Source organism: Cuculus canorus, chromosome 29, assembly GCF_017976375.1.
Source record: "Cuculus canorus isolate bCucCan1 chromosome 29, bCucCan1.pri, whole genome shotgun sequence".
NCBI lineage: Eukaryota > Metazoa > Chordata > Aves > Cuculiformes > Cuculidae > Cuculus > Cuculus canorus.
This window is the reverse complement of record NC_071429.1, coordinates 633941-656693: the sequence shown is the minus strand read 5'-3', so window position 1 is coordinate 656693 and position 22753 is coordinate 633941. Positions and strand designations below refer to the sequence as shown.

At 61.9% G+C, this 22753-nt stretch overlaps 1 protein-coding gene across 1 annotated transcript; it reads right to left on the bottom strand.

The window, feature by feature from the left end:
- Positions 1 to 704: 704 nt before the first annotated feature.
- Positions 705 to 21438, bottom strand: DCTN2 (dynactin subunit 2). The gene is made up of 14 exons (XM_054051613.1): positions 21358 to 21438; positions 19359 to 19427; positions 11407 to 11503; positions 11268 to 11329; positions 9999 to 10097; positions 9762 to 9922; positions 9526 to 9667; positions 9346 to 9411; positions 8212 to 8250; positions 7322 to 7399; positions 6915 to 6986; positions 4911 to 5013; positions 4702 to 4793; positions 705 to 863 (listed from the first exon to the last, which is right to left on the bottom strand). Exons 1-14 carry the CDS (start codon positions 21391 to 21393, stop codon positions 777 to 779), a joined length of 1203 nt encoding a protein of 400 aa, XP_053907588.1. The 5' UTR covers positions 21394 to 21438; the 3' UTR covers positions 705 to 776.
- Positions 21439 to 22753: the final 1315 nt, after the last annotated feature.

Here is a 22753-nt window from a genome sequence, read left to right as displayed (position 1 = left end):
CCCTCCCAGTGCTCCCAGTGCCCCCCCAGTGCCCTCCCAGTGCCCTTCCCCAGTGCTCCCACTGCCCCCTCAGTGCTCCCAGTGCCCCTCCAGTGCCCCTCCCCAGTGCTCCCAGTGCCCCCCCCAGTGCCCTCCCAGTGCCCCTCCCCAGTGCTCCCAGTACCACTCCAGTGCTCCCAGTGCCCCTCCCAGTGCTCCCAGTGCCCCCCCAGTGCTCCCAGTGCCCTCCCCAGTGCCCCCCCAGTGCTCCCAGTGCCCTCCCCAGTGCTCCCAGTGCCCCTCCCCAGTGCTCCCAGTATCCCCCCAGTGCTCCCAGTACCCTCCCAGTGCTCCCAGTGCCCTCCCCAGTGCTCCCAGTATCCCTTTGCTCCCAGTACCACCCCAGCGCTCCCAGTATCCCCCAGTGCTCCCAGTGCCCCCCCCCCATCCTCCAGTGCTCCCAAGAGCTCTCCATCACCCCCCACTTGGGGGTCACAGCCCCCCATCACCCCACACTTGGGGGTCCCCATCACCCCCTCCTTGGGGGTCACAGCCCCCCATCACCCCACACTCAGACTCGGATTTTAGGGGGGGGATTTAACCCTTTCCAAGACCCATTCACCCCCCAAATCCCTCCACGGAGGCACTTTGGGGGGGGGCTGAGCCGTTTATTGGGGTGAACTGGGGGGAAGGGGGGGGCACAGAGCCCCCCAAGGAGGGGTTGGAGGGTGAAAGGGGGGGGGGGGTACAAGCAGAGGGGGGGTCACAATTCCCGGGGGGGCAGTGCGGGGGGGGTCTCATTTCTGAAGGCGCTTAATGCGAGCGTCGATGTCGGCAAAGTTATCCTCAACGATGGCCAAATTCTCCTTCAGAGTCTTCTGGACCTGAGGGGGGGGGGAAAAGGGGGGGTCAGATTGGGGGGGCTTATGGGGGGGTCAAGATGGGGGGGCCAGATTGGGGGGGTCAGGATGGGGAGGTGTCAGATTGGGGTCGGGATGGGGGGGGACAATGGGGGGGGGTCAGATTGGGGGGGCAAAAAGGGGGGGGCAGGATGGGGGGGTGTCAGGATGGGGGGGTCATATTGGGGGGGACAAGGGGGGGGTCAGGATGGGGGGGGTCAGATTGGGGTCGGGATGGGGGGGGACAATGGGTGGGGGTCAGATTGGGGGGGCAAAAAGGGGGGGGCAGGATGGGGGGGCAGGATGGGGGGGGTCAGGATGGGGGGGTCAGATTGGGGGGGACAAGGGGGGGGTCAGGATGGGGGGGGACAGATTGGGGTCGGGATGGGGGGGACAATGGGGGGGGTCAGGATGGGGGGGCTCAGATTGGGGGGCAGTCAGATGGGGGGGCAGATTTGGGGGGCAAAAAGGGGGGTTCAGGATGGGCGGTGTCAGGATGGGGAGGTCAGATTGGGGGGGGAGAAGGGGGGGTCAGGATGGGGGGCAGATTGGGGGGGCTTATGGGAGGGTCAGATTGGGGGGCAGTCAGATGGGGGGGCAGATTTGGGGGGCAGATTTGGGGGGGTCAGATTTGGGGGGGTCAGATTGAGGGGGTCAGGATGGGGGGGCAAATTGGGGGGAGTCAGATTGGAGGGGGTCAGGATGGGGGGTCAGATTGGGGGGGCTTATGGGGGGGCAGATTGGGGGGCAGTCAGATGAGGGGTCAGATTTGGGGGGGCAAAAGGGGGGTTCAGGATGGGGGGTGTCAGGATGGGGGGATCAGATTGGGGGGGGACAAGGGGGGGTCAGACTGGGGGGCAGTAGATGGGGGGCAGATTTGGGGGGGCAAAAGGGGGGGTCAGGATGGGGAGGTCAGATTGGGGGGGACAAAGGGGGGGTCAGATTCGGGGGAGACAGGATGGGGGGGGACAATGGGGGGGTCAGATTGGGGGGGGTCAGGATGGGGGGGTCAGATTGGAGGGGGATAAGGGGGGGTCAGACTGGGGGGTCTCAGGATGGGGGGGTCAGATTGGAGGGGGATAAGGGGGGGTCAGACTGGGGGGCAGTAGATGGGGGGTCAGATTTGGGGGGGACAAGGGGGGGTCAGGATGGGGAGGTCAGATTGGGGGAGCTTATGGGGGGGTCAGGATGGGGGGTGTCAGGATGGGGGGTCAGATTTGGGGGGGACAAGGGGGGGTCAGGATGGGGGGGCTTATGGGGGGGTCAGATTGGGGGGGACAAGGGGGGGTCAGGATGGGGGGGGTCAGGATGGGGAGGTCAGATTGGGGGGGACAAGGGGGGGCAGGATGGGGGGGATAAGGGGGGGTCAGATTGGGGGGTGTCAGATTGGGGGGGCAGGATGGGGGGGTGTCAGGATGGGGGGTCAGACTGGGGGGCAGTCAGATGGGGGGGCAGATTTGGGGGGCAAAATGGGGGGGTCAGGATGGGGGGTGTCAGGATGGGAGGGGGTGAAAAGGGGGAGACGGGGGGGTCAGGATGGAGGGGGGTCAGATGGGGGGGCAAAAAGGGGGGGATGGGGGGGCAGGATGGGAGGGAGGAAAACGGGGGGGGGTCAGGGTGGGTTTTGGGGTTCAGAGGGGGTCCGGGGGGGTAAAGATGGGTCAGGAGGTGTTTGGGGGGGGGGTGTCAGGATGGTTTGAGGGGTTCAGGGGTTTCAGGAGGTATTTTGGGGGGGGTGAGGATGGATTTAGGGGTCCAGGAGGTATTTTTTTGGGGGCCTGAGGATGGATGTGGGGGTTCAGGAGGTATTTTTTTGGGGGGGTCAGCATGGATTTGGGGTTCAGGAAGGATTTTTTTGGGGGGGTCAGGATGGATTTGGGGGTTCAGGAGGTATTTTTTTTTGGGGGGTCAGGATGGTTTGGGGGTTCAGGAGGTATTTTTTTGGGGGGCTCAGGATGGATTTGGGGGTTCAGGAGGTATTTTTTGGGGGGCTCAGGAGGTATTTTTGGGGGGTGAGGATGGTTTTGGGGTTCAGGGGGTATTTTGGGGGTCAAGATGGTTTGGGGGTTCAGGAGGTACTTTGGGGGTTGAGGATGGCTTTGGGGTTCAGGAGGTATTTTTTTGGGGGGCTCAGGATGGCTTTGGGGGTTCAGGAGGTATTTTTGGGGGGGCTCAGGATGGTTTGGGGGTTCCGGAGGTATTTTTTGGGGGGCTCAGGATGGTTTGGGGGTTCAGGAGGTATTTTTTGGGGGGGTCAGGATGGATTTGGGGGTCCAGGAGGTATTTTTTTGGGGGGCTCAGGATGGCTTTGGGGGTTCAGGAGGGATTTTGGGGGTCAGGATGGATTTGGGGGTTCAGGAGGTATTTTTGGGGGGCTCAGGATGATTTGGGGGTTCAGGAGGTATTTTGGGGGTCAGGATGGTTTTGGGGTTCAGGAGGTATTTTTTTGGGGACTCAGGATGGTTTGGGGGTTCAGGAGGTATTTTTTGGGGGGCTCAGGATGGTTTGGGGATTCAGGAGGTATTTTTGGGAGGGCTGAGGATGGATGTGGGGGTTCAGGAGATATTTTTGGGGGGGTCAGGATGGATTTGGGGGTTCAGGAGGTATTTTTTTGGGGGGTTCAGGAGATATTTTTGGGGTGTCAGGATGGGTTTGGGGGGTTCAGGAGGGATTTTTGGGGGGGTCAGGATGGATTTGGGGGTTCAGGATGGATTTGGGGGTTCAGGAGGTATTTTTGGGGGGGGTAAGGATGGTTTTGGGGGTTCAGGAGGTATTTTTTTGGGGGGCTCAGGATGGCTTTGGGGGTTCAGGAGGTATTTTTGGGGGGGGTCAGGATGGTTTGGGGGTTCCGGAGGTATTTTTTGGGGGGCTCAGGATGGTTTAGGGGTTCAGGGAGGATTTTGGGGGGCTCAGGATGGCTTTGGGGTTCAGGAGGTATTTTTTTGGGGGGCTCAGGATGGTTTGGGGGGTTCAGGAGGTATTTTTTTGGGGGGCTGAGGATGGCTTTGGGGGTTCAGGAGGTATTTTTTTGGGGGGCTCAGGATGGCTTTGGGGGTTCAGGAGGTATTTTTTTGGGGGGTCAGGATGGATTTGGGGGTCCAGGAGGTATTTTTTTGGGGGGTCAGGATGGTTTGGGGGTTCAGGAGGTATTTTTTTGGGGGGTCAGGATGGATTTGGGGGTCCAGGAGGTATTTTTTTGGGGGGGCTCAGGATGGATTTGGGGGTCCAGGAGGTATTTTTTTGGGGGGCTGAGGATGGTTTGGGGGTTCAGGACGTATTTTTTTTGGGGGGTGAGGATGGATTTGGAGGTTCAGGGGGCATTTTTTGGGGGTTCAGGAGGTATTTTTTTGGGGGGCTCAGGATGGATTTGGGGGTTCAGGAGGTATTTTTGGGAGGGGTGAGGATGGTTTTGGGGGTTCAGAAGGTATTTTTGGAGGGGGTGAGGATGGCTTTGGGGGTTCAGGAGGTATTTTTTGGGGGGCTCAGGATGGTTTGGGGGTTCAGGGAGGATTTTGGGGGGCTCAGGATGGTTTGGGGGTTCCGGAGGTATTTTTTGGGGGGCTCAGGATGGTTTAGGGGTTCAGGGAGGATTTTGGGGGGCTCAGGATGGTTTGGGGGTTCAGGAGGTATTTTTGGGAGGGGTCAGGATGGTTTGGGGGGTCCAGGAGGTATTTTTTGGGGGAGCTCAGGATGGTTTGGGGGTTCAGGGGGTATTTTGGGGGCTCAGGATGGTTTGGGGGTTCAGGGGGTATTTTGGGGGGCTCAGGATGGTTTGGGGGTTCAGGGAGGATTTTGGGGGGCTGAGGATGGTTTGGGGGTTCACCTCTGTCAGCAGCGCAGCGTTGTCCCTCAGCGCCGCGGTGATCTCCTGCTGCGTCGCCTCGAGGTGCACCAGCGCCTGTCCGAACTGCGCGGCTGGAGGGGGGGGGGGCACAAACAGTGGGTTTGGGGGGGTCACGGGGACCCCCCAAGTGTTGGGAGGATGGGGGAAGGGAAACGGGGGGGAGGGGTCCCCCAAAAAGCCCCTCTCACCCTGCTCGTGCAGATCCCGCAGCGTCACGAGGCGACGGACGAGATCGGGAACGACGGCGGCGATGGGATCCCAGCGCTGCAGCGCCTCGAAGAGCTGATGGACCTGGGGGGCACCAGTGCTCCCAGTGCTCCCAGTATAGGGGGCCCCAGTGCTCCCAGTGCGCCCAGTATAGGGGGCCCCAGTGCTCCCAGTGCTCCCAGTAACCCGGTCTGGGGGGCACCAGTGCGCCCAGTGCGCCCAGTACAGGGGGCCCCAGTGCTCCCAGTGCTCCCAGTGCGCCCAGTATAGGGGGCCCCAGTGCTCCCAGTGCGCCCAGTATAGGGGGCACCAGTGCTCCCAGTGCGCCCAGTACAGGGGGCCCCAGTGCTCCCAGTGCTCCCAGTAACCCGGTCTGGGGGGCACCAGTGCTCCCAGTATAGGGGGCCCCAGTGCTCCCAGTGCTCCCAGTACAGGGGGCCCCAGTGCTCCCAGTGCTCCCAGTACAGGGGGCACCAGTGCTCCCAGTGCGCCCAGTAACCCGGTCTGGGGGGCACCAGTGCTCCCAGTATAGGGGGCCCCAGTGCTCCCAGTGCTCCCAGTACAGGGGGCCCCAGTGCTCCCAGTGCTCCCAGTACAGGGGGCACCAGTGCTCCCAGTGCGCCCAGTACAGGGGGCCCCAGTGCTCCCAGTGCGCCCAGTATAGGGGGCCCCAGTGCTCCCAGTGCGCCCAGTAACCCGGTCTGGGGGGCACCAGTGCTCCCAGTATAGGGGGCCCCAGTGCTCCCAGTGCTCCCAGTACAGGGGGCCCCAGTGCTCCCAGTGCTCCCAGTACAGGGGGCACCAGTGCTCCCAGTGCGCCCAGTAACCCGGTCTGGGGGGCACCAGTGCTCCCAGTATAGGGGGCCCCAGTGCTCCCAGTGCTCCCAGTACAGGGGGCCCCAGTGCTCCCAGTGCTCCCAGTACAGGGGGCACCAGTGCTCCCAGTGCGCCCAGTACAGGGGGCCCCAGTGCTCCCAGTGCGCCCAGTATAGGGGGCCCCAGTGCTCCCAGTACCCCAGTCTAGGGGGCCCCAGTGCTCCCAGTAACCCGGTCTGCGGGTTCCCAGTGCTCCCAGTGCCTCAGTCTGGGGGTTCCCAGTGCTCCCAGTGCCCCAGTCTGGGGGGTTCCCAGTCCTCCCAGTGCTCCCAGTATCCCGGTCTGGGGTAGGCCCAGTGCTCCCAGTGCTCCCAGTTCCCCGGCCTGGGGTGCTCCCAGTCCTCCCAGTACCCCCCACACCTCTTCCTGGGGTGCTCCCAGTGCTCCCAGTCCCCCCCATGCCCCTTGTGGGGTCCTCCCAGTGCTCCCAGTGCTCCCAGTAACCCGGTCTGGGGGTTCCCACTGCTCCCAGTGCCCCAGTCTAGGGGTCCCCAGTGCTCCCAGTGCCCTGGTCTGGGGGGCCCCAGTGCTCCCAGTAACCCGGTCTGGGGGTTCCCACTGCTCCCAGTGCCCCAGTCTAGGGGTCCCCAGTGCTCCCAGTACCCCAGTCTAGGGGGCCCCAGTGCTCCCAGTAACCCGGTCTGGGATTTCCCAGTGCTCCCAGTGCCTCAGTCTGGGGGTTCCCAGTGCTCCCAGTACCCCGGTCTAGGGGGGAACCCAGTGCTCCCAGTGCCTCAGTCTGGGGGTTCCCAGTGCTCCCAGTAACCCGGTCTGGGGGTTCCCAGTGCTCCCAGTGCCCCAGTCTGGGGGGTTCCCAGTGCTCCCAGTAACCCAGTCTGGGGGGTTCCCAGTGCTCCCAGTAACCCGGTCTGGGGGTTCCCAGTGCTCCCAGTGCCCCAGTCTGGGGGGTTCCCAGTCCTCCCAGTGCTCCCAGTCTCCCGGTCTGGGGTAGGCCCAGTGCTCCCAGTGCCCCCAGTGCCCCGGCCTGGGGTGCTCCCAGTCCTCCCAGTACCCCCCACACCTCTTCCTGGGGTGCTCCCAGTGCTCCCAGTCCCCCCCATGCCCCTTGTGGGGTCCTCCCAGTGCTCCCAGTGCTCCCAGTGCCTCACTCGGCTCTGACTCTCCGCGTCCTGCACGGTTCCCTTATGTTTCGCGATCTCATTCATCTTCCCCAGAACGCTCTGAGGGGAAACACATGAGACCCCCCAAGAAATCCATCCCCCCTCCACCGTTCCCCCCCTCCACCGTTCCCCCTCTATACAGTTCCCCCCCTCCACCGTTCCCCCTCTATACAGTTCCCCCCCTCCACCGTTCCCCCTCTCCACCGTTCCCCCTCTATACAGTTCCCCCCCTCCACCGTTCCCCCTCTCCACCGTTCCCCCTCTATACAGTTCCCCCCCTCCACCGTTCCCCCTCTCCACCGTTCCCCCTCTATACAGTTCCCCTCTCCCCATTCCCCTCTCCCATTCCCCTCTCCCCATTCCCCCCCCCATCGCCATCCCATAATTCCCCTCACCTGCAGCCGCGCCTCCACCTGGTCCAGCACAGCCACATCCAATAGGTTGACCTTAGCCTGGAGGAGCTGAACCGTGTCCTGGGGGGGGAGGGGGGAACATGGGGAGGAGGGGGGTGAAAGGGGGGGCGGGGTCAAGATAAGGAAGGGGGGGGGAAGATAAGGAGGGGGTGAAGATAATGAGGGGGGGTCAGAATGGGGAAGGGGGAAAAGGGAGGGTCAGGATAGAGGGGGTCAAGATAAGGGGGGGTAAGAAAAGGGGGGTAAGATAAGGGGGGGGTAAGATAAGGAGGGGATAAGATAAAGAGGGGGGGAAGATAAGGAGGGGGGGAAGATAAGGAGGGGGGCAAGATAAGGGGGGGGATAAGATAAGGGGGGGGATAAGATAAGGGGGGGTAAGATAAGGGGGGTGTAAGATAGGAGGGGGTAAGATAGGAGGGGGTAAGATAGGAGGGGGTAAGATAAGGAGGGGGGAAGATAAGGAGGGGGGAAGATAAGGAGGGGGTGAGATAAGGGGGGGGTGAGATAATGGGGGGTAAGATGAGGAGGGGGTAAGATAAGGAGGGGTAAGATAAGGGGGGGTAGGATAAGGAGGGGGGTGAGATAAGGGGGGGTGAGATAAGAGGGGGGTGAGATAAGGGGGGGTGAGATAAGGGGGGGTGAGATGAGGAGGGGGGGTAAGATGAGGAGGGGGTAAGATAAGGAGGGGTAAGATGGGGGGGTAAGATAAGGAGGGGGGTGAGATAAGGGGGGGGTGAGATAAGGAGGGGGTGAAATGGGGCGGGGGGGCAGGATGAGGGGAGTGAGAAGCAGCCCCCCAAGGTGCCCCCCCCAAATTCGAGGGGTGCCGGGGGGGGAGGGGGGGGGAAGGGCCCCCCAACCCCGAGACTCACCACGAGGCTGCTGCCCTTCAGCCCCACCAGCAGCGGGTTCTGAGGGGGGGAAACGGCGTCAGTGGGGCGCGATGTGGGGCACGGGGGGACCCCAACTCCCCCCCAGCTTGGGGGGCAGGGGGGGACCCCCAACTCCTCCCCAGGTTGGGGGGCAGGATGTGGGGCAGTGGGTGCCCCCCAACCCCTCCCCAGGCTATGGGGCAGTGGGTACCCCCCAACCCCTCCCCAGGCTATGGGGCAGTGGGTGCCCCCCAACCCCTCCCCAGGCTATGGGGCAGTGGGTGCCCCCCAACCCCTCCCAGGCTATGGGGCAGTGGATGCCCCCCAACCCCTCCCAGGCTATGGGGCAGTGGGTGCCCCCCAACCCCTCCCCAGGCTATGGGGCAGTGTGTGCCCCCCAACCCCTCCCCACTTATGGGTCAGTGGGTGCCCCCCAACCCCTCCCCAGCCTATGGGGCAGAGGGCGCCCCCCAACTCCTCCCCAGGCTATGGGGCAGTGGGCGCCCCCCAACCCCTCCCCAGGCTATGGGGCAGCGGGCGCCCCCCAACCCCTCCCCAGGCTATGGGGCAGTGGATGCCCCCCAACCCCTCCCCAGCCTATGGGGCAGTGGATGCCCCCCAACTCCTCCCCAGCCTATGGGGCAGTGGATGCCCCCCAACTCCTCCCCAGCCTATGGGGCAGTGGATGCCCCCCAACCCCTCCCCAGGCTATGGGGCAATGGGTGCCCCCCAACCTCCCTCCCCACTTATGGGTCAGGTTATGGGGTGCCCCCCAACTCCTCCCCAGCCTATGGGGCAGTGGGTGCCCCCCAACCTCCCTCCCCACTTATGGGTCAGGCTATGGGGCGCCCCCCAACCCCTCCCCACCCTATGGGGCAGTGGATGCCCCCCAACCCCTCCCAGGCTATGGGGCAGTGGGTACCCCCCAACCCCTCCCCAGGCTATGGGGCAGTGGGTGCCCCCCAACCCCTCCTCAGCCTATGGGGCAGTGGGTGCCCCCCAACCCCCCTCCCCACTTATGGGTCAGGCTATGGGGTGCCCCCCAACCCCTCCCCAGCCTATGGGGCAGTGGATGCCCCCCAACCCCCCTCCCCACTTATGGGTCAGGCTATGGGGCGCCCCCCAAGTGCTCACCTGCCCGTCGCCGTCGCACCGCATCGCCGCCTCCAACTGCTCCATCCTCTTCTCCAACTCCGCCATCTGCGGGGGACGAAGAAGACGAAGCCCACCTTGAGGGGCCACCACGACCCCCACCTCAACTTTGGAGTCCGTCCCCCAACTTTGGGGTCCCCCCCCCAACTTTGGGGTCCCCACCTTGGCCGTTTGGGCCAATCGGTCGTGTTGGGGCCTCCAGTAGAGCTCGAAGGTGACGGCGTCGCCGGCGGTCGTTGAGCTCTTCTCGGGCTTCGGCGCCGTTTGACCGCCTTTGACCACCTCCAACTGTTGGAGGAGACGCCTGCGTGGAGACAACGGCGGCAAAGGTCCATCTCGGGGTGTCTTCATTCCACCTTCTCCTTAAGGAGGGGGGTTTTTGGGGGGTCACCACTCACTTGGCCAACGCTCCGTCGGGATCGGAGAAGTCAACGGCGGCCGTAGGACCCAAAAGCTTCTCCAGATGGCTGCAGAGGAGCTGTTGCTTCAAGCCTTCCACTTGCTTGGCCAAAGCCATGGGCGTGAGGTCCTCCTCGGCCGTCGCGTCCTTCACGGTGGTCTGCAAAGAGGTTGTGTCACCTCCTCTTCCACCTCGTGGCCGATGGCAGCCGTTGGCGAGGAAGGAAGACCTTCACCTGGATCTGCTCCACGTCCTTCAGCAGCTCCTGAAGCTCGTGTTGAAGGCGGTGGAAACGCTGTTGTGGTGTCTCCTTGGCGGTCAGACCTTCGCCGAGCTGTGGGGAGAAGAACGAGGAGGTCAAGGTGGACCAGAAGCACCGCGTGTCCACCTGGAGAAGGTCCTGGAAGAGGCTGGGTTGGAAGGAACCTCCAAAGCCCATCCAGTTCCACCCCTTGGAATCTTCGTTTTGAGGGAAGAAGAAGCTCAGGAGCTGAAGTTCATGAAGAAGTGGAGGAGCTCAACTCATAGAACCATGGAATAGGTTGGAAGGAACCTCAAAACTCAACCGGGGACACCTCCCGCTGGATCAGGGCCTCCAAACTCCATCCAACCTCCAACCAGAGGGACCAAGAGGAGAAATGGGCCAAAAGGAACCTCATGGAGGTCAACCTCATGGACACCACACTTGGGAGAGGCTCCAGAAGGGACCAAGAGAAGAAATGGGCCAAGAGGAACCTCATGGAGCTCAACCTCATGGACACCACACTTGGGAGAGGCTCCAGAAGGGACCAAGAGAAGAAATGGGCCAAGAGGAACCTCATGGAGCTCAACCTCATGGACACCACACTTGGGAGAGGCTCCAGAAGGTGTTGAGAGGGACCAAGAGGAGAAATGGGCCAAAAGGAACCTCATGGAGCTCAACCTCATGGACACCACACTTGGGAGAGGCACCAGAAGGACCAAGAGGAGAAATGGGCCAAGAAGAAGCTCCTGGTGGCCACCAAACCAAGTGGGATCCAGCAAGGGCGGCCAATAGGGCATCAGGAATGGTTGAGGGAGGAGATCCTCCTCCTCTCCTCAGCACTGCTGGGTTCTCCAGAGAGATGGACAACCTCCAACCAAGGCCCAGGACCATGAGGATGGAGCGGAACATCACTCCTCCAAAGCTGAGAGTGGAGAAGACTCGAGGAGGTCCTATCAACACCCGAGGAGAGGGAGCCAAGAGGACAGAGCCCGAATCTTCTTCATGGACCACAACCCAAAGCTCAGGAGGTTCCTTCAACATCAGGAACCACTTTACCATGAGGGCCACAAGCTACCCAGAGAGGTGGTGGAGTCTCCATCCTCGGAGCTACCCTGAAGGCATCTGGCCACGCTTCTGGAGCAACCAGATCTGGGTGGGCCACCTCCAGAGGTCCCTCCCCACCTCCACCCTTCCGTGACTCCATGGGACGTGTGGTGAGGATGAAGACCCTGAGGTCTCCACGTCCTCCTCCTCACTCACAATCTCATAGTCGCCGGACTCGTAACCCGTCCTCCTGGTCTTGCTGATGCTGTCGGAGAAATCTAGGAGGAGGAGAAGGCCAAGTGGTCACCTCAGATGTCCCCTTCTCCTGAGGTCCCCAAAGCCCCTCCGCACTCACCCACTCCCTCGGTGCCCAAACGTTTGTCCTTGAACTTCTCGAAGGCGGCGTTGGGGTTGATGATGAGGTGCTCCACGCTGGTACTGCTGAGCTCCTCCTGCACACAACGCTCAACGTTAGGGTTGAAGGATCTCAGAGGGCTTCGTCGGCAGAGCCGTCACCTCCCTGCGGCGCCGGGAAGAGGATGGAGGAGGACGAAGGGGATGGAGGCCACCACGGCCTTCTGGGAGAGGGACACTGCTCGTTGGGGACCATCTCCACCCTCAACTAAGGCTCCTCTGGGGACATCAGAGGAGGAGAAGCTCTCCAAAGACCAAGAAGTGGGGCTGGAGGTGTGGTGGCCACCAAGATTTGGGGCCTTTTGCAGCCCCACAGCTTCTCTTGGAGCTTCTCCTACACCTTCACGATGGCCAAAGTGGTCACCAACCCAAGAGTGGCTTCAACCACCCCACGGAGAAGCTCTGAGGTGGCTCCAAAACCCCTACGGATGACTCTTGGGGTGGTGGGAATCCAACCCTTCAAAGAGCCAACGTTGCCCCATGAGCAGCCGCTCATCTGGAGAAGCTCCGAGGTGGCTCCAAAACCCCTACAGATGACTCTTGGGGTGGTGGGAGGTGGGAATTCAACCCTTCTCCCCCCAACTAAGGGTCTACTGGGGTGAGGAGGGACACGGTGCGTCCCGTGGGGACATCAGAGGAGGAGAAGCTCTCCAAGAGATGAGAAGTGGGGTTGATGATGAGTTCCTCCTGCACACAACGCTCAACGTTAGGGTGGAAGGATCTCAGAGGGCTTCGTCGGCAGAGCCGTCACCTCCCTGCGGCGCCGGGAAGAGGATGGAGGAGGATGAAGGGGATGAAGGCCACCACGGCCTTCTGGGAGAGGGACACGGCTCGTTGGGGACCATCGCCACCCTCAACTAAGGCTCCTCTGGGGACATCAGAGGAGGAGAAGCTCTCCAAAGACCAAGAAGTGGGGCTGGAGGTGTGGTGGCCACCAAGATTTGGGTCCTTTTGCAGCCCCACAGCTTCTCTTGGAGCTTCTCCTACACCTTCACGATGGCCAAAGTGGTCACCAACCCAAGAGTGGCTTCAACCACCCCACGGAGAAGCTCTGAGGTGGCTCCAAACCCCTACGGATGACTCTTGGGGTGGTGGAATCCAACCCTTCAAAGAGCCAACGTTGCCCCATGAGCAGCCGCTCATCTGGAGAAGCTCCGAGGTGGCTCCAAACCCCTACGGATGACTCTTGGGGTGGTGGGAGGTGGGAATTCAACCCTTCTCCCCCCAACTAAGGCTCCTCTGGGGACATCAGAGGAGGAGAAGCTCTCCAAAGACCAAGAAGTGGGGCTGGAGGTGTGGTGGCCACCAAGATTTGGGTCCTTTTGCAGCCCCACAGCTTCTCTTGGAGCTTCTCCTACACCTTCACGATGGCCAATGTGGTCACCATCCCATCCCATCCCCTTGGGTGACCAACCCAAGAGTGCCTTCAACCACCCCACGGAGAAGCTCCGAGGTGGCTCCAAACCCAATGGGTGACTCTTGGGAGTGGTGGGAAGTGGGACCTCAACCCATCTCCTCCAACTAAGACTCTGCTTTCGCAGCCCCACAGCTGCTCTTGAAGCTTCTCCTACACCTTCACGATGGCCAAAGTGGTCACCAACCCAAGAGTGGCTTCAACCACCCCACGGAGAAGCTCTGAGGTGGCTCCAAACCCCTACGGATGACTCTTGGGGTGGTGGGAGGTGGGAATTCAACCCATCTCCCCCCAACTAAGGCTCCTCTGGGGACATCAGAGGAGGAGAAGCTCTCCAAAGACCAAGAAGTGGGGCTGGAGGTGTGGTGGCCACCAAGATTTGGGGCCTTTCGCAGCCCCACAGCTTCTCTTGGAGCTTCTCCTACACCTTCACAATGGCCAAAGTGGTCACCAACCCAAGAGTGGCTTCAACCACCCCACGGAGAAGCTCCGAGGTGGCTCCAAACCCCTACGGATGACTCTTGGGGTGGTGGGAATCCACCCCTTCGAAGAGCCAACGTTGCCCCATGAGCAGCCGCTCATCTGGAGAAGCTCCGAGGTGGCTCCAAACCCTACGGATGACTCTTTGGGGTGGTGGGAATCCAACCCTTCGAAGAGCCGGCGGATGGGCGGTGGGGACCTTACCAGCTCCTTGCGTTGAGCGGAGGTGGGAAAAGCAGAGGGAGAGGAGGAAAAGAAGAGAGAAAAATGCCGTTAGAAGGTGGCGACGGAGACGGCGGCGCCGCGGGAGCCGTGCGGGAAGAGCCGGGAGCCGTGCGGGAAGAACCGGGAGCCGTGCGGGAAGAGGAGCCGGGAGCCGTGCGGGAAGAACCGGGAGCCGTGCGGGAAGAGGAGCCGGGAGGAAGAGGGGGGAAATGGGAGGAGGAGAGGAGGCAGCGGCAGCCGGAGGGGATGCAGCCAAAGGCGGAGGTCGGAGAAAGCGGATCCAGAGGCAACTCGGCCGCTTCTCCGGGTGGGAATGCGAGCAGAGCGATGGGGATGGGATGGGATGGGATGGGATGGGGTGGGATGGGATGGGATGGGATGAGGAGGATTGGGATGGGATGAGATGGGATGGGATGAGATGGGATGGGATGAGAATTGGGATGAGATGGGATGGGATGTGGAGGATTGGGATGAGATGAGATGGGATGGGATGAGAATTGGGATGTGAGGGGATGAGGAAGATAGAGATGAGATGGGGTGCGATGAGGAGGATTGGGATGAGGAAGATTGGGATGAGATGGAATGGGATGAGAATTGGGATGAGATGGGATGTGGAGGATTGGGATGAGATGGGATGGGATGAGGAAGATGGGATGAGGAGGATTGGGATGCAACGGGATGGGATGTGACGGGATGGGATGAAAAAGATTGGGATGCGGAGGATGGGCTGCGACAGGCTGGGATACGGAGGATTGGGATGCGATGGGATGAGACGGGATGGGATGAAGAGGATTGGGATGAGATGGGATGGGATGAGGAGGACTGGGATGAGATGGGATGGGATGTGGAGGATTGGGATGAGATGGGATGGGATGGGATGGGATGAGAATTGGGATGTGAGGGGATGAGGAGGATTGGGATGAGATGGGGTGCGATGAGGAGGATTGGGATGAGGAAGATTGGGATGAGATGGAATGGGATGAGAATTGGGATGAGATGGGATGGGATGAAGAGGATTGGGATGCGATGGGATGGGATGGGATGGGATGGGATGGGATGGGATGGGATGGGATGGGATGGGATGAGGTGGGATGGGATGGGATGGGATGAGGAGGATTGGGATGAGATGGGATGTGGAGGATTGGGATGAGATGGGATGGGATGGGATGGGATGAGGAGGATTGGGATGAGATGATGGGATGGGATGAGGAGGATTGGGATGAGATGGGATGGGATGGGATGGGATGAAGAGGATTGGGATGCGACGGAATGGGATGAAGAGGATTGGGCTGCGATGGGATGGGATGAAGAGGATTGGGATGGGATGGGATGGGATGGGATGGGATGGGATGGGATGAAGAGGATTGGGATGGGATGGGATGAAGAGGATTGGGATGCGATGGGATGGGATGAAGAGGATTGGGATGCGATGGGATGGGATGGGATGGGATGAAGAGGATTAGGATTGGGATGGGATGGGATGGGATGGGATGGGATGGGATGAAGAGGATTGGGATGCGACGGAATGGGATGAAGAGGATTGGGCTGAGATGGGATGGGATGAAGAGGATTGGGATGGGATGGGATGGGATGAAGAGGATTGGGATGGGATAGGATGGGATGGGATGGGATGGGGGGCACAAACGGGGGTCCCCGGGGGTCGCGGCGGCCAAGGCATGCAGCACACGCAGCACACGCGGCACACGCAACACATGCGGCGGATTCCGCAGGGAACGGCGATCGGGGAGACAGGAGCAGCGCATCACCCGCAGGGGCCCCCCCGGCACTCCCCCTCCGCCCCCCGGCGCATGGGGGGGGGCGCCCCCCAAAACACACAGGGAGAGGGGGGGACACCCCCAGACACCCCCAGACATGCAGCCCTGCGCCGTGCAACCGCCGCCAACCCCGAAGCTCTTACTTGTGCAAACTACCGTCCCGGCAAAGTGGGGAGCAGGGGGGGGGAGAAGGACGGGGAGGAAACGGAGGTCAGTGGAGGGCGTGGGGGGACCCCAAAAACCCCAGGCGGTGAACGTCTCCCTCGGGAGAGGCACCGCCGCGGAACGTGAGGCACCGCGCGGCGCAGCGGGGTTGGAGCGAAGGGGATGAAGGCTGAGGGGGAGGTGGAAGGATCTCAAAGCGGAGATGGAGGCAAAAAAGGGGCGGCGGGGGGGGAAGGGGCTCCGAGATCCACCCAACGTGGCCTTGGAGACCTCCAAACTCAATGAGGGGCTCCGAGATCCACCCAACGTGGCCTTGGAGACCTCCAAACTCAATGAGGGGCTCCAAGATCCACCCAACGTGGCCTTGGAGACCTCCAAACTCAATGAGGGGCTCCAAAGTCCACCCAACGTGGCCTTGGAGACCTCCAAGTGGATCAGGAGCTCCAAAGTCCATCCAATGTGGCCTTGGACACCTCCAAGTGGATCAGGAGCTCCAAACTCCACCCAACATGGCTTTGGAGACCTCCAAATGGATCAGGGGCTCCAAGATCCACCCAACGTGGCCTTGGAGACCTCCAAACTCAATGAGGGGCTCCGAGATCCACCCAATGTGGTCTCAGAGACCTCCAACTGGATCAGGAGCTCCAAAGTCCATCCAACGTGGCCTTGGAGACCTTCAACTCAATGAGGGGCTCCAAGATCCACCCAACGTGGCCTTGGACACCTCCAAACTCAATGAAAGGCTCCAAGATCCACCCAACATGGCCTCAGACACCTCCCAGCTCAATGAGGGGCTCCAAGATCCACCCAACGTGGCCTTGGAGACTTCCAACTGGATCAGGAGCTCCAAAGTCCACCCAACATGGCCTTGGACACCTCCAAACTCAATGAGGGGCTCCAAGATCCACCCAGCGTGGCCTTGGAGACCTCCAACTGGATCAGGAGCTCCAAACTCCACCCAACGTGGCCTTGGACACCTCCAAACTCAATGAAAGGCTCCAAGATCCACCCAATGTGGCCTTGGAGACCTCCAAACTCAATGAAAGGCTCCAAGATCCATCCAACGTGGCCTTGGAGACTTCCAACTGGATCAGGAGCTCCAAAGTCCACCCAACATGGCCTTGGACACCTCCAAACTCAATGAGGGGCTCCAAGATCCACCCAGCGTGGCCTTGGAGACCTCCAACTGGATCAGGAGCTCCAAACTCCACCCAACGTGGCCTTGGACACCTCCAAACTCAATGAAAGGCTCCAAGATCCACCCAATGTGGCCTTGGAGACCTCCAAACTCAATGAAAGGCTCCAAGATCCATCCAACGTGGCCTTGGAGACTTCCAACTGGATCAGGAGCTCCAAAGTCCACCCAACATGGCCTTGGACACCTCCAAACTCAATGAAAGGCTCCAAGATCCACCCAATGTGGCCTTGGACACCTCCAAACTCAATGAGGGGCTCCAAGATCCGTCCAACGTGGTCTCAGAGACCTTCAACTGGATCAGGAGCTCCAAAGTCCACCCAACGTGGCCTTGAAGACCTTCAACTCAATGAGGGGCTCCGAGATCCACCCAACGTGGTCTTGGAGACCTCCAACTGGATCAGGAGCTCCAAGATCCACCCAACGTGGCCTTGGACACCTCCAACTGGATCAGGAGCTCCAAGATCCACCCAATGTGGCCTTGGAGACCTTCAACTGGATCAGGAGCTCCAAGATCCACCCAATGTGGCCTTGGAGACCTTCAACTGGATCAGGGGCTCCAAGATCCATCAAACATGGCCTCAGACACCTCCAACTGGATCAGGAGCTCCAAAGTCCACCCAACATGGCCTTGGACACCTCCAACTGGATCAGGGGCTCCAAGATCCACCCAACGTGGCCTCGGAGACCTTCAACTGGATCAGGAGCTCCAAGATCCACCCAATGTGGCCTCAGACACCTCCAAACTTGATGAAAGGCTCCCAGATCCACCCAATGTGGCCTTGGAGACCTCCAACTGGATCAGCAGCTCCAAGATCCACCCAACATGGCCTCAGACACCTCCAAACTCAATGAGAATCTCCAAGATCCACCCAATGTGGCCTTGGACACCTCCAGGGATGGAGCAGCCACCACTTCTTGGGGCAGCCTGGGCCGGGGTCTCCTCACCTTCGTGGTGAAGAACGTCCTCCTAAAATCTCATCTCAATTTCCCCTCTTGGAGCTCAAAGCCATTCCTTCTCGCCCCCTCCTCAGCTTTCCTGGAGCTCCTTTCAATCCTGGAAACCCCTCTAAGGTCTTCCTGGAACCTTCTTTTCTCCAGGATGACCATCTCCCTCAGCCTGCTCTCCTACAGGAGGTTCTCCGGCCCCTCAGATCATCTCCACGACCTCCTCTGGACTCGCTCCGACAGCTCCACGTCCTTCTTACGATCAAGGGCCTCCAAGCTCCATCCAACTTGGCCTTGGACACCTCCAGGGATGGGACAACCTGTTCCATGGCTTCTCCACCCTCCCAGGAGAACGTTCCTCCCTCAGATCTCACCTCAATCTCTTCCAGCTCAAAACCCCCTTCCCTCTCCATCCCATCGCTGCCGTCCCTCATCGAGAACTTCCCTGGAGCTCCTTTCCCTCCGAGAAGCTCCTCCCAAGGTCTTCTCCATCCTAAGTCTTTCAGCCTGGCCTCCACACAGGAGGTTCTCCAACCCTCAGATCTTCTCCGTGGCCTCCTCTGAGCCCATTCCAACAGCTCCATCTCCTTTTAACGCTGAGGACTCCAGAAGTGGCCACACCGCGGGTCCCACGGCTTTGGATTTAGGACACGGTTTGGCTTTCTGGATCACGAGAAGGTCTCAGGTTTGGTTCTCCTCCCTTCCCCGGCTCACGCAAGAGGTCCCTTTTTGCCCTCAGAAGTAGATCTGATCCTACGTCCCCCCTCAACCGCCGGTCCTCCGAGACTCAGTTTCCCCACCAGAAGCTTCGGACAACCAAGAATGATCCAAACGGCGCAGGAAGAAGAATCCACGCGGCCACTTGGGCCACCGAGAAGTCTTTGTTGGCTTCAAGAGAAGAAGCCAAGAGGTCCCCACACCCCAACTCGTGTCCTCCTGAACCCCCAAACTCAACCCCAAAGAACAGTTGGGTGCCCCCAACTCCGGTTTATGGGGTGACCAACGCCGTTGAAAGCCCCAATGTTGGAACGGAGAGGTCCACTCGATGGCGGAGGGGATCGGCGACGCCGTGGGGGGCACTTGGGGGGAGTTGGGGGGCACTTGGGGGGAATTGGGGGGCCCTTGGGGGGATTTGGGGGGTCCTTGGGGGAATTGGGGGGTCCTTGGGGGGAGTTGGGGGGCACTTAGGGGGAATTGGGGGGTCCTTGGGGGGAATTGGGGGGTCCTGGGGGGAGTTGGGGGGTCCTTGGGGGAAATTGGGGGGTCCTGGGGGGGAATTGGGGGGCACTTGGGGGGAATTGGGGGGTCCTTGGGGGGAGTTGGGGGTCCTTGGGGGAATTGGGGGGTCCTTGGGGGGAGTTGGGGGGCACTTAGGGGGAATTGGGGGGTCCTTGGGGGGAATTGGGGGGTCCTGGGGGGAGTTGGGGGGTCCTTGGGGAAAATTGGGGGGTCCTGGGGGGGAATTGGGGGGCACTTGGGGGGAATTGGGGGGTCCTGGGGGGAGTTGGGGGTTCCTTGGGGGAAATTGGGGGGTCCTGGGGGGAATTGGGGGGTCCTTGGGGGAATTGGGGGGTCCTGGGGGGAGTTGGGGGGTCCTTGGGGGAATTGAGGGGTCCTTGGGGGAATTGGGGGGTCCTGGGGGATTTGGGGGGTCCTGGGGGGAATTTGGGGGGTCCCGGGGGGGTCCTTACCGCCTCGAACTCGGCCTGGTCGTCCTCGGGGAGGTCGGTGGTCTCATAGACGTCGGGTTCGTTCCTGGCCTGGAGGCGGCGCCGAGGGCCCATGGGAGTCAGCGCCGCTCCGGGGAACCCCAACCGGGCACCCCGAATCCCAACGGGGTACCCCAAATCCTAACGGGGTACCCCAAATCCCAGCCGGGTACCCCGAATCCCAACGGGGTACCCCAAATCCTAACGGGGTACCCCAAATCCCAGCCGGGTACCCCGAATCCCAGCCGGGCACCCCGAATCCCAACCGGGTACCCCGAATCCCAACCGGGCACCCCGAATCCTAACGGGGTACCCCGAATCCTAACTGGGTACCCCGAATCCCAGCCGGGTACCCCGAATCCTAACTGGGTACCCCGAATCCCAACGGGGCACCCCAAATCCTAACTGGGTACCCCGAATCCTAACTGGGTACCCCAAATCCCAATGGGGCACCCCGAATCTCAACCGGGTACCCCAAATCCTAACTGGGTACCCCGAATCCCAGCCGGGCACCCCAAATCTCAACCGGGTACCCCAAATCCTAACTGAGTACCCCAAATCCCAACCGGGCACCCCAAATCCTAACTGGGTACTCCAAATTCCAACCGGGCACCCCAAATCTCAACCGGGCACCCCAAATCCCAAGTGGGCACCCCAAATCCCAACGGGGCACCCCAAATCCTAACTGGGTACTCCAAATTCCAACCGGGCACCCCAAATCTCAACCGGGTACCCCAAATCCCAAGTGGGCACCCCAAATCCCAACGGGGCACCCCAAATCCTAACTGGGTACCCCAAATCCCAACCGAGTACCCCAAATCCCAACTGGACACCCCAGGGCCCAACCAGCTCTCACATCCCCCCAGACCCCCCCATTCCCTTTGACCCCCAAACCCCCTCCAACCCTTCCCCTCTGACCCCCATCTCCCCAAACCCCCCCCACCTCCTCTGACCCCCAACCCCCCCCATCCCCCCCGAACCCCAAACCCCCCTCTGACCCCCATCCCTCCCCTCTGACCCCCAAACCCCCCCAATCCCCCCTCTGAACCCCAAACCCCCCCTCTGACCCCCATCTCCCCAACCCCCCCCACCCCCCTAGATCCCCCCACCCCCTCTGACCCCCAAACCCCCCCATCCCCCCCTGAACCCCAAACCCACACATCCCCCCCCCGACTCCCAATCCCCCCTCTGACCCCCAAACCCCCCCAATCCCCCCCTGAACCCCAAACCCCCCCCCGACCCCCAAACCCTCCCATCCCCCCTCTGAACCCCAAACCCCCCCTCTGACCCCCAAACCCCCCATCCCCCCGAACCCCAAACCCCCCTCTGACCCCCAAACCCCCATCCCCCCCCGAACCCCAAACCCCCCACCTCCCATCATCCCAGCCCCCCCACCCCCTCTGACCCCCAAACCCCCCATCCCCCCCTGAACCCCAAACCCCCATCCCCCCCCCGCCTCCCAATCCCCCCTCTGACCCCCAAACCCCCCCAATCCCCTCCCGAACCCCAAACCCCCCCCTCTGACCCCCAAAACCCCATCCCCCCTCTGAACCCCAAACCCCCCCCGACCCCCAAACCCCCCCATCCCCCCCTGAACCCCAAACCCCCCACCTCCCATCATCCCAGCCCCCCCACCCCCTCTGACCCCCAAACCCCCCCAATCCCCTCCCGAACCCCAAACCCCCCCCTCTGACCCCCAAAACCCCATCCCCCCTCTGAACCCCAACCCCCCCCCGACCCCCAAACCCCCCCATCCCCCCCTGAACCCCAAACCCCCCACCTCCCATCATCCCAGCCCCCCCCACCCCTTCTGACCCCCAAACCCCCCCAAACCCCCCCCGAACCCCAAACCCCCCATCCCCCCTCTGAACCCCAAACCCTCCATCTCCCCCCGACTCCCAATCCCCCCCCCGAACCCCAAACCCCCCCAATCCCCCCCTCTGACCCCCAAACCCCCCATCCCTCCATCCCCCCCACTCACGATGCCGGGCAGGTCGGCATATTTGGGGTCCGCCATGGCTGAGGGGGGGAGGGGGGGGGGCGGTGTTGGGGTTCGGCAGTGGGGGGGAGTGTTGTTATTATTGGGGGGCGTTATGGGGGGGGTAAAAAATGGAGGGGGTAAAAAACGGGGGGGTATTGGGGGGTCGTTAAGGGGGAGAAGGTGACGGGGGGGGGTTGTTGTTATTGGGGGCGCTGGGGGGGGGGGGGGCTGTTGTTTGGGGGGGCTGCAAAGTGGGGGGGGTCGGTGCGGCTCCGGGAAGTGCCGCGAGGGGCGGGGCCGATCTCGCGAGACCTTGAGGGGAGGGAGCGGGATGTGGGCGGGGTTTTTGGGAGGGGGCGTGGCTTGCGAGGAAAGGGAGGGAGGGGGCGGGGCTGAGGGAGAGGCGCGTGACTTGGTAGGTGAGGGCGGTGGGAGAGGGGCGGGGCTTTGTGGGAGGGGCGGGGCTTGAGGGGAAGGGCTTAAGGGGTGGGAAAGGGGGCGGGGCTTGGCGTGGGGGTGGGAGGGGCCATAGGGGCACAGAGGGGAAAAAGGCGAGGGGGGAGCAGAGGGGGGCAGATAGGGGGCAAATGGGGGCAGATAGGGGGCAGAGGGGGGCAGATAGGGGGCAGAGGGGGGCAAATGGGGGCAGATAGGGGGCAGATAGGGGGCAAATGGGGGCAGAGGGGGCAGATAGGGGCAAATGGGGGCAGATAGGGGGCAGATAGGGGGCAAATGGGGGCAGATAGGGGGCAGATAGGGGGCAAATGGGGGCAAATGGGGGCAGATAGGGGGCAAATGGGGGCAGATAGGGGGCAAATGGGGGCAGAGGGGGCAGATAGGGGGCAGATAGGGGGCAGATAGGGGGCAAATGGGGGCAAATGGGGCAGAGGGGGCAGATAGGGGCAAATGGGGGCAGATAGGGAGCAGATAGGGGGCAGAAGGGGGGCAGATGGACATGGAGGGGCAGATGGGGGGCAGATGGGGCTGAGGGGGGCAGATGGACATGGGGGGCAGATGGGGGGCAGAGGGGGGGCGGATGGACATTGGGGGCAGATGGGGGACGTGAGGGGGCAGATGGGGCTGAGGGGGGCAGAGGGGGGGCAGATGGAGTGGGGGGGCAGATGGAGTGGGGGGGCAGATGGGGGGCAGATGGAGTGGGGGGGGCAGATGGAGTGGGGGGGGCAGATGGAGCTAACACGGGGGGGGTCCCCACACATTCTGGGTTACTGGGGGGGGGAATAACCCACCCCCCCCGGTTTTTTTTGGGGGGGACATCCCCCACACACACACACTGCGCATCCCTTCCCCCACCCTGGGGGGGGCCCGATGACATGAGTGTGTGCGGCCATGAAAGGAGGGGGGGGAATGAGTCAGGACAAGGTCCTGCCCCCCCCCC